This window comes from Macrobrachium rosenbergii, chromosome 43, assembly GCF_040412425.1.
Source record: "Macrobrachium rosenbergii isolate ZJJX-2024 chromosome 43, ASM4041242v1, whole genome shotgun sequence".
NCBI lineage: Eukaryota > Metazoa > Arthropoda > Malacostraca > Decapoda > Palaemonidae > Macrobrachium > Macrobrachium rosenbergii.
This window is the reverse complement of record NC_089783.1, coordinates 55,560,932-55,571,690: the sequence shown is the minus strand read 5'-3', so window position 1 is coordinate 55,571,690 and position 10,759 is coordinate 55,560,932. Positions and strand designations below refer to the sequence as shown.

Here is a 10,759-nt window from a genome sequence, read left to right as displayed (position 1 = left end):
CATGATTTTCTCGACCTTCTTAATGGTTATCACGCTTCTTCCTTAGCTGTGGCTTTTCTAAAGTGTAGGGGGCAGTGCAAAGAATGTGCTGTTCACAGCACACTGAAATATATTTCAGATTCTTAGCATCTCTTTAGCTTCAGATTCATTGCTGTCTGCCGTCTACACCTTTTGCTTATCAACCGTTTCACACTTAACCCACGATTCATTTTCTCCATGTAGTCTGTTCACTATTCTCAGCGTTCAACTTTTCAGTTCTGAAGAAACTCCTTTGGGCGAGCTCTATGAGTATGAGAATGTGATTTAATGGCTACACTAAACTGTTTTATAATAATTTTAAGACATGACTCTCCTCTCCCCCTTCTCATCACTCTCATAAAACCATCTCAGTTTTGAGATCTGTGTTCTCCAGCCATTGGACTTCCATGAAAGCTAAACCATCAGTGAGGCTTCAAAGTAAAAATACTACTTGATAAGAAAATTTTCAGCTTTATTATCTACCTTGATAACTAGTACAACACTATGGTCAATATGACCATTAGTGGGTCCAACATCCTCATGCGATTATTGTTCAAAGATCCACTACAACGTAATCATACAGTTATCCTCCACAGTTCTTCAAAAGAACTAATACCTCTTAAGACACTACCATTCTAAGAAGAAGAAAAAGTCAAACGCGAAGATAAATACATCGGGTAACCTTTTAGGAAATATATTCATCTTCTGATTGACTGAAACAAAAGCCATTAAAAAAATAATGGTCCGTGAATATCCAGTGTCGTCCAAATTTCATTTATCAGACACCAGATCAGATAGTAAATAAAAAAATATATTACAAGTAGACATCAAAATTTATAACTAAGTTACTGTATTAACTCTGAACACAAAAAAAATTGGATGTTCATAAATAATTAGCCACATTCAGTTATTGGTGCTATACAAGATTTGATTGCGTAATCCCTGTCAAAAATCCAAAGCTACACAATATAGCACATAGGTTGTAGAAAACTACATTCAAACTACAAAGTCTATTGTAAAAATAGATGGAAATGACTTTATTTTTGTAATGCTTTCACACCTCACTCAGGTTGCTGATGTTTATGAAGTACTGATTGACGAGTCTCTTACATTTACTTCTCAATGGATCCTCTTATGACAAACCTTTGTACTTCATTCAACTGGAGATCACTAAAACATATCCTTCTAGACGTCTACCTTTATTGAGAGAAAATAAGAGTTGAGTGTGGTCTGCCTGAATTACAAAAATCATAAATTATAATCCTGCACAATATGTCCCTCTCTTTGCATACTTTGCATACTTCAAGAAAATGCAATAACACAGCACATCTGCATGACTGTAGAGTATATACTGTAGTTTCAGAACACTGTTCAACAGCTGTTTGTCAATAGTACAGTGGCGAATTTTTTCAACGTGTTAAAGCAGTTGCTCCTGCCTCCTCTTTCTTGGCTTTCTTAGTATTGTCCGAATCTCCCTCTTCGTGGGTTTGTGAGCGAGAGGCAGCCACACGCCATTCCAGGGAGTTATATAACAAATCTACATCCTTTGGGCTTCCCTGAAAAAAAACAAACAAAAGTGAATTTTTTATTTTTTAAAACACTAATTGTAACTTAACCTTGCAAGATTATTATTATAATGAATTTCCTTGACAATTTTCTTCAAAATCTCCCACACAGTTAACCTTTTCGGCATTGAGACCTTGATTTCTTTGTAAGCATATTTTTCCACCTTCCACTTTATATCTACAACAAAATGAGTGTCATATGTCATTAGGAGAATTCTTGAGAAATTCCCTCCCATTATTCTTGTTTGCTAAGGAAGAATAAATATATAAATAGGAAAAGAATAAGTTTTCTGAAGTCTTACTAATGAACTAATCAACATTTTTGAACCAATGCTTACCATGGCCAAAAATATCTTAGGTTGTCCATCAGCATCCAGTGCAGTGAATCTTACACTCTTATTACTTGCTCTTTCTACAGACATCTCGGCCCATACCTAGAAGAGAATAAAAAATGGAATAAAAATATTTTCACTATGCAAATAAAAATATTTTCAATATGTAAAAAAAAAAAAAAACTTCAATTCTGCCAAAACCACATTTTAAGATCAGATTCACCAGATATGAGCTGAATGCTGAAAACACTTTTTTTCCTTAAAGAGGGACCAATCTTTACCTTTGTATTAAGCATTACAGTCAAAGTTCCCTGTGTACGGATCACCAACCGGGAATGTATCTCTTGACCTGCATCCCAGTCATTCAAACGAAGAATTCCCCGGCCACGTTCTTGCCAGGAACCGCACACCCAAGCATACAACTTGCAATTCATCTGAAAGAGAGAACACCCATCAATAAGTTAACCAAACAATTCATTCTAAACCAGAACATTTAATTTCTACTAATGTTGCAAATGAAATATAAAAGGCGCATCACATGTAGATGTAATAAAAGTTTGATTTTTCTCTGTAAAAAAATCCATTTGTTTCATTACAGGCACAAATATCCTCACCTGCAAAACGTTAGATTCACTCTCTTCTCCGGTAATGACTTCCACTTGATCGAATTTCCGCTTCTGGCTGTTTTCTTTCTCTGTCAACTCGCGCGATGTTTCAGCTAAGGAAGGACCACTGTTCCATGCATTCTCTTCAGTGGGCTGCAAAGAGGAGACTTTCTATGAGCAAAGCACGACATCTGGCTGTTACATTTTTACCAGGTGTTCCTCATTCTTATGAAACATCCGAATTATAAGCTCAGGACAGATTTGTCAAGTAGGTAATTAACCAATAATAAGATTATCATCACGGAAGCAGATACCTACCAGAAGTATTTCTGAAGCTGCTTCAGAGAAAAGGTTACCAGTGCCTCCTATTCTTCCATTAGTTGCTGCACCAGAGTCGGAAATCTGTGAAAAGCAAATTCAGTAGTGTATTTAAATGTCACAAATACAAGTTCTTTACTGTTCTGGTATCCTGCCACACACCCCATGTAAAAAAATAACCCAGCCTCCTATTATTTCATGGATTTCAAAAGATTTTTTCAGACTGGCATTGAGTCTTGTCGCAATCTGGACACAAACACCATCAACTTACCCTAGATATCCCTGAGGCTGCTTCTGTAAACAGATTACCAGTCTGCCTTTCTCCATTGGTTGTGGCAGAAGACGAGTCGGATGACGATGTAACAGAGCTTTCTGCACCCTGAAAGAGAGACGAAAAACAATTAACCGAGTGGACACACAGTCTTGGACTGAGGGCATACCCCATACAACCTGAATATATGAACTGGAGAAGTGTAAGTCTGCGAATTTCTCACAGACTCAGAAGGGACAATGGTCACTGCTAAATTTAACGAGGAGTTTATATTAAATGTAGTGGTCTATATATAAAGACTAAATTGTGTGGAAACATCTTCAAGCACACGACGCCTAAACAAACGTCCTCTGGAGACAGACTTTTAACAAAATATCTAATGGATAACTTGTCCGATATATGGAGAAAATACACAACTTCTTCGTGCCACATGTTATTGAATTAAAAAAATGTATTCATATAGGAACAGTAACGAACTGCCCTGTCACTGGAGTTTTAAGAATATAAAATACTAAAGTATTTATGCATATACCGAAGAAAGAGGCAGACAGTTATAAAAATTCCGTTCACAACTGAAAAATTACGGGCAGTTTCCAAGAAACCCTGGTACCAATACAGTCTCCCCAAAAACCAGCATCAGATTTCAGATGAATTCACCAATGACGCTGTTCAATTTCTATCTTTCCCAGAAGTTTATCAAAGAGCGAGATCTGACACGCAAGCGAAACTCTCAGATCTCTCTGCAATCAATCGTCGTAAAAAGCAAGGTCAGTATCAACAAGAAAAACGAAAGACTGGTAAATATGATAATACAACATCTGCAAACGTAACCTGATCTAACTTAAATTTTCTATGAAAAGCCATGTAAAAAACATAATTAACAGATTTCTTTCAAACACGCAAAAGACAAAGAGCTTGGCCGATCACACGACATCAAAAGTGCAGAATACACGACTAGGTAAATGTAGGGAGAAATGAACTGACGGACAGACAAAAACTTTTGCAGCTACACTCCGGGTCAGACTTCAATCATTTTTCATTACCCTTTCTTTTTGTCGTTTCTTCCTCATTTCCTCTATTTAATGGCTGCAGCAGAAAAATATACTAACTCGAATACATAAGAGAAGTTTATTGTCACGAGACTACCAGTGAACACGTTTGATTAAAAAAAAAAAAAAAAAAAAGTCGCAAAGACTTGAGTGTATTCGTTATCGGCTTACAAGACCAATTATTGGTGTTAAGACGGTATTAACTGCACGCAACTGAATGCACCGTCAGGAAGAAACAAGAAAATAAAAATAGTTAAAGGTGAAAACACCAGTCGGACCAGAAAAGGACAAAACGTCATGTTCGTGTTCAAGTTTCGAGCAACCGGATCAATACCGGGGAAAGACCGGGGGGGGGGGGGGGGGTTAACACGACCTTAAAGAAGTGGGCGGCGAAGGGAGACGATCGCATTACGACCTCCATCCTGCATTGCTATTAGTTGGTGGGCGGGAGGTCGACGTACGTGATTTCGTGTGCTGCTTTCGTTGACTCCGGGAACGCTCAAGAGAGCACGTAAACTGAACTTCAAGTTCTGTTGTGTAAATTATAATGGAAAAAAAAAAATCGGTGAGGAAGGCGGAGGCAGTAAATAATAGCAAAATTATCATCACTTTCGGCAGCCAAGATGCCTCCTGGCGTATATACACCCCCTTCCCCACCTTTATCAAATTCGTGTAAACATCCCGGATGTTTAGTTTTCTATTAATATGAGCTAACATATGGCGATCGCACTCAAGTAAGGAAGAAGTGGTGGAGAGAGCGATAACTGTTCTGGGGAAAGAAAAAGGTCGTTTCCACTATTGCCGGTTCGGGCTTCTTATTTATTAGCAAACGCAGGAATACGCTACATGAAGGAGCGAAGAAAAATATTAATAAAACAACTAATTACTGCTGCACCGCCTCGCAAACCGTTGACGCGACACGAGGAAACTAAAGGATCAACTGCTATCAATATTAAACTATAGCGCAACTCTGGCCACTTTGACCGTATTCCCAGAAGGTAACCATCCCGTGCGGCCCTCGCCCATTCTTAGTTGCGTAATTCTCGAGACGTCACAGCTCAGTTCATACTCTTCCTTTACAGCATCGAGAAATTCCTACTTTCCCCTAAGTCATAATTAAATACCTGCAATATCTTCCGTATACTCTAATTTACCCATTCAATCTCCCACTATAAAATCTGATACATCTTATAAGTGATTAAGAAGTTCCATGATCATGTTCCTACAAAATTTAATATGCATTTCCATTTAAAATACGCGCTAATATTCAATATCTACGATGTCCGATTCCATTTCCCTTACTGCGTAAGCATTCTGCAATATTCAATATCCAAAACGTTTACAGTACTTACATGTGAGTAGGAAACGTACATTTCCTAATAATATTCTGCGAAAATTTTAAACCGGGCGATGCTATGGTGTACTAGAAGAGTAAACTATCTGGACAAAAACAGAAACTAAAGCTTGAAAAGTAACAATATATGAATGCACTGAGTCTCCAGCAGTGCCAATTAATACGACTTTACTATAACCCGGCACGAAATTCTCCTACGTCATGAAAGAGAGAGAGAGAGAGAGAGAGAGAGAGAGAGAGAGAGAGAGAGCCAAAAAGGTGAACAGACGCCGTCTTGTCGCTAGTGCCTCGATCCCCACCACACTCACACACACGCACGTACCAGCGCCAGCTCAACACGCATCCCAAACAACGGAGCCATCGTCAGTGTTGCATCACCAACGAGGAAAAAGATTCTATAATTGTGAAGCGCCAATTTATATGTTTTAGAAGAAGGTGACAAAAAAGTTCAATTTTATTTCGGCGTGCGACAGTGAATCCCGACGGTTACGGTGGGTGGAACAATAATCTTTAGAGTGACGGCTTAACCCTACCTCGCCAAACTCTAACTATTAAATTTTAGTTAGTGAAAGAAAAAAATCATTCTTATCTCGCAAAGTGAACAAAATTAATCCTGAATATAAGAATCAATTCCTGAAAGTGGAATCTTATTCATTTTTGTCCACCCCAACAACCGTCAAGCCTCCTCAAGTCATAAGCATTCAAGACTACATTTGCGAATTCTTCTTCAATATATCAGTTAAAAATGCGCACTACGTTGGATGTTAACATTCCTCTGGGAAGCCCTGTGAATACTGAAGCTGGTGAGTGAATCTCAATTATATTTCTTATTTACTAGTGTGTTACGACAAATCAAAGAACGTATAAGGATACTTGAGGTTCGATCTTTCACTTCAATATTTCAACTGCTGGGTGACTACACAAACCAACTTCTTACTTGTGATTGCCTGACAAGAAAGAAAGGGAGAGTGGAAGGGTGTAATTCTAAAGTAAATAGTATTTAAAAGCTCCTCTCTATATATTGCAAAAAGAAACTCTCATGAAAAATAAAGACATTACCAAAGGTATAAAAAAAAAAGGTTAAAAAAATCCCTGACCATTGAAGATTACCGACAGTTAGAAAAGAATAACCTAACTTCAGACTGTAGGGGCGAGAAAAATGGTCAGGGAAAGGAGGAAAAAATTGTACAACCCTACAAGAGTATGAGGAAGCCAAATGGAGGAAAAAATTGTAAAACCCTAAAAGAGTATGAGGAAGCCAAATGGAGGAAAAAATTGTACAACCCTAAAAAAGTATGAGGAAGCCAAATGGAGGAAAAAATTGTAAAACCCTAAAAGAGTATGAGGAAGCCAAATGGAGGAAAAAATTGTAAAACCCTAAAAGAGTATGAGGAAGGGAAATGGAGGAAAAAATTATAAAACCCTAAAAAAGTATGAGGAAGCCAAATGGAGGAAAAAATGGTAAAACCCTAAAAGAGTATGACTAGGCCAAAAGGAGGAAAATATTGTACAACCCTATAAGAACATGACGAAGCCAAAGTCTCGAAATTACTAATAAGGTTCAAAATCCACAAGCACATGCCTGCAGTTTTAATATCGATCTGTTAGCCACATCGTGCAAAAGCAATACTTCCTCGATTGAAAAACTTAAAATCCCACTTATCCCCTTTAATCTTTCTAAGATTCTGTTAAAAGTATTCTGGCTGCATGGCCGCTAATTCTCATTGGCACTCGTTTTATCCCAAAATTCTGTTAAAGAGTATTCTGGCTACATGGCCGCTAATTCTCATTGGCACTCGTTTTATCCCTAGCAGTTTCCTGCCAATGTGCAAACCAAAGAACCATATCGAGCACAAGAACCCAACAACAGTAAACTTTTTATGAACATTTTCAGCAACATTTAATTGTGGAGAGAGAGAGAGAGAGAGGGAGATATTCAGTCTTAATGCAAGCTATCACGGGAATCTTTCCACAGGGATGAGTTCCTCTCAAAGACTTCCTTGTCAACAGTTCTAAGAAGTCATAAATTGAAGCGAGACATTATCATTGACCTCAATTCCACACAGACTTTCAACATACTTTAATTGAGTCTTCCTAAGTGTTAAGGGTTATCGACGTAATAACCTCTTACTACAAATATATGCAGGCGCGCAAGATTATAAAGAACTAAAAGGGCCACATTCCATCCATCTTTCACCTAAATTATGAAATCAAAGACAACCGAATATAGTGGAAAAAGAACAATATGAACACTACATGTCACGAAAACATACTAGAAACAGGAAAATGCCAGTCATGCTGGCTGCTGAATTATTAAAAAATGCAGACATAATAGATGAACGCAATGCTATGCAGGTATCTGATTTCATAAAAATCATGTGATTCGCATGTGTCCTTTTGAAAATGTTTTTTTTTTATAATCTCTTACTGTGACAAATTAGATTTATGCAATTTCTTTGTTTTTTTTTATAATCTCTTACTGTGACAAATTAGATTTATGCAATTTCTTATAAGTGAAATTGAATTAAAGTACCTTCAGTGACCCAACCATAAACCCCATATTCCCAATGCAAATCCATAAAAATAATCCCCGTTAGCTTTCAACCAACAAGGATAAAATGATTCTACTTGAGCGGTTTGTTTTAGTTTTTCAACAACAGCTAGGCAAAAGAGAGAGAGAGAGAATTACTATGCAGTACTTATCACAAGTGATTTATTTCAGGACATGGACCACGAAAACCGGTTGACCTTAACGTGATGAAACGTAACATGTCCGTAGCCAAAGGGTTCATGGACATCAGTCTTATCTCGGCTAATGCAAATCAGCTTAAAAATTTACTCAATAATGGAGATAATTCAGGCGCAAGTTATTACTTTGTCCTCACAGGAATCATTGCAAGTTTGGCCATACAGGTAAGATGTACAGTATTGCTTTCTTCATTCTATAGCAAATTTTCCTTGAAATGGGTTGGTCTATTTCATAAATTACCCTACAGAATATGTTCCTAATTAATATTCAATATCCACTTCACTCATTTAATTTTCCATATAGATGTTTCCACTATACTTTTAGATAAGCATTCGATCTTTTATTTAGATGGAGTTCTCATACCAAAAATACTGCAAATGAAAAGTTAATTGTTGATTTTAAAGTAACTCATAAAATTCTAAGAAACTGCAATGGTTAAATTCCTGCTCTCTCTTTCTCAGATTACTACTGGGGTGCTGCTCATTGTGAAGGAAAGATTCAACATCAATGATGAGGACGACAAAGAGTGGTCTGATCGTCTCAATGATATCTCTGTCTGTCTTATATTTCTGGTTGTTGCGATTAATGTGTTTGTATCCAGTTTTGGAGTTAGTGTATACCATCCATCTCAGCCATATGAAAAATATTAAGCCTAGTCAGTCACAGGGATTTCTGGTTCTCTCTGATGCATGATAGTTAAATGCACCTACGCTAAATTTTTCAGTGTTCTTTGTACACAATTAAAAGATTAACCAAAGTGAAATGCCAATAAGAATAAGGATAAATGCATGAAACTTGTGAAGACACAAGCTTTTTAAACCTGTATTCCATTAAATGACAATACTAGGCTGTAAGTTACAGTGTCTTCTTATAGTGAACAGTACTTAGTCAAGCAATGATGGTAGTCGTGTAAATAGACATATTTAATCACTCATTTAAGCACGAAACGTTTTTATTTGTGTATTTTAAGGCAAAATATCTATTTTTATAGGGAAAAGATTAAGTTTAAACTTCTCCAGTATTCACCAATTCAGATGTATCTCTCCTATCCATACATCACATATCTTTAAATCAAACATAATTCAAATTCTTTCCTCTAAATCATAAAATTTACAAATACCTTCTCAAGTTTTTACTTGCAGATGCAGTCACAATATAGCACAGGGAATACCCTACACATGTTTCCTCAAACTACTATTTAGCCAGATTTAAACAACTTTCCATTAGCAGAACAACCCACAGTCATAAAAAAAAAGCTTTGCCAGTAGTAGAACAAACCAAAAAAATCTCAATCATAGTTTTGTGATAATAAAATTTTGAGTAAAGACAATTTCTTAAATGTTCCTGAATGTATAGCAAGTTCTGCCTGGTTCTAAGCCTGCGCTTCACTCAAAACTGATTTTAAATCAATCTGATGGGGAATACACACAATATTCACCCAAGGATTTTGCACAAAGGAGTTCGTTGGAGAGGACAAACGGAAATAAGTTACAAAAAGGAAATCCCTAATCCAATCGATGATTGCACTTATCCTAAAATGATAGCAATAATGATTGACAGCAAGAAAACAAGATACCAAATGATACTTACGGTCACTTTGGATATAAGATTCTGGCCGAATATGGAATTGTTTCTAATGGTTGGACTGAGTGAACTGAAAATAAGAGAATGGAAAATATTAATAACGTATTGTTTCAGAAAGTTTCAAAGCATCATACAATTGTTACAGCAACAAACCTAGTACACTATCTAGAATTAACATCAACTCAAGTTGTGTTAAAGTTTAAATATTTCATACATTTTACTACAAAGGTATTTGGCTAAATTTAGATAATGTACATAAATTTCCTCAATGACCTGAAACCAGGTAATCAATCATTTGTTCTTAATCAAAATACAAGGAACACAACAATCAAGAATGTCCCCAAAAATTCTTGTACCTTCATCAACTTATATTTTGGTCAAACTTCAAGGCTCACTCTTAACCTGTTAAGGAAAATGTCAAACAAGAACGGGTGGTGAGGGAAACTAAAATTCCAAAAGGAATAAAATTACATGTGTGGGAAGTCAATCTAACCTTTCCAAAACTGTATATAAACTGCAGTATAAGTGTATAAATCTCCTGTGTCTTACTGTCATAAACTAAAGATATAAGTCTGACAACTGCATCATTACAGAAATGGTAAAAGAGCAGTGAAACAAAAAAGCTGGAACCACCTCCCACGCTACTAAACTATGGTGACAGTTTCATTATATTCCCACTGAGATTATTACAATTAATCAGATAACCAGTGGAAAATTCTCAAGGTTCCAGTGGTAAACACGCCCACACCATTCCAACCTATGAGCAATCCTAGTACAAATGGACCTTCAAATTTCCAGATTCTGGAAAACTACATAGTAACTGCCAAAGGCACTTTGAAATGTTGTGCTTAATCATGCTGGCATCAGAAAGATTCAGTGTATAACCTATTTCTATTTCTTAAGGTCCATTTCAT

At 36.6% G+C, this 10,759-nt stretch overlaps 2 protein-coding genes across 6 annotated transcripts in view; one reads left to right on the top strand and one right to left on the bottom strand.

The window, feature by feature from the left end:
* Positions 1–473: 473 nt before the first annotated feature.
* Positions 474–10,759, bottom strand: part of RanBP3 (ran-binding protein 3) — a 189,250-nt gene continuing 178,964 nt past the window's right edge. For all 5 annotated transcript variants that reach the window (XM_067087361.1, XM_067087365.1, XM_067087363.1 and 2 more), the window contains 7 exons: positions 9,852–9,915; positions 3,110–3,217; positions 2,839–2,922; positions 2,530–2,673; positions 2,197–2,349; positions 1,922–2,017; positions 474–1,574 (listed from right to left, as the gene is read on the bottom strand). In XM_067087361.1, the coding sequence (XP_066943462.1) occupies positions 1,428–1,574; positions 1,922–2,017; positions 2,197–2,349; positions 2,530–2,673; positions 2,839–2,922; positions 3,110–3,217; positions 9,852–9,915 (796 nt within the window). In that variant the 3' untranslated portion in view covers positions 474–1,427. The remainder of the gene's footprint in view (positions 1,575–1,921; positions 2,018–2,196; positions 2,350–2,529; positions 2,674–2,838; positions 2,923–3,109; positions 3,218–9,851; positions 9,916–10,759) is intronic.
* Positions 5,795–9,586, top strand: LOC136828968 (ninjurin-2-like). The gene is made up of 3 exons (XM_067087366.1): positions 5,795–6,315; positions 8,235–8,425; positions 8,723–9,586. The coding sequence occupies exons 1-3, from the start codon at positions 6,258–6,260 to the stop codon at positions 8,909–8,911; spliced, it is 438 nt and encodes a 145-aa protein (XP_066943467.1). The 5' UTR covers positions 5,795–6,257; the 3' UTR covers positions 8,912–9,586.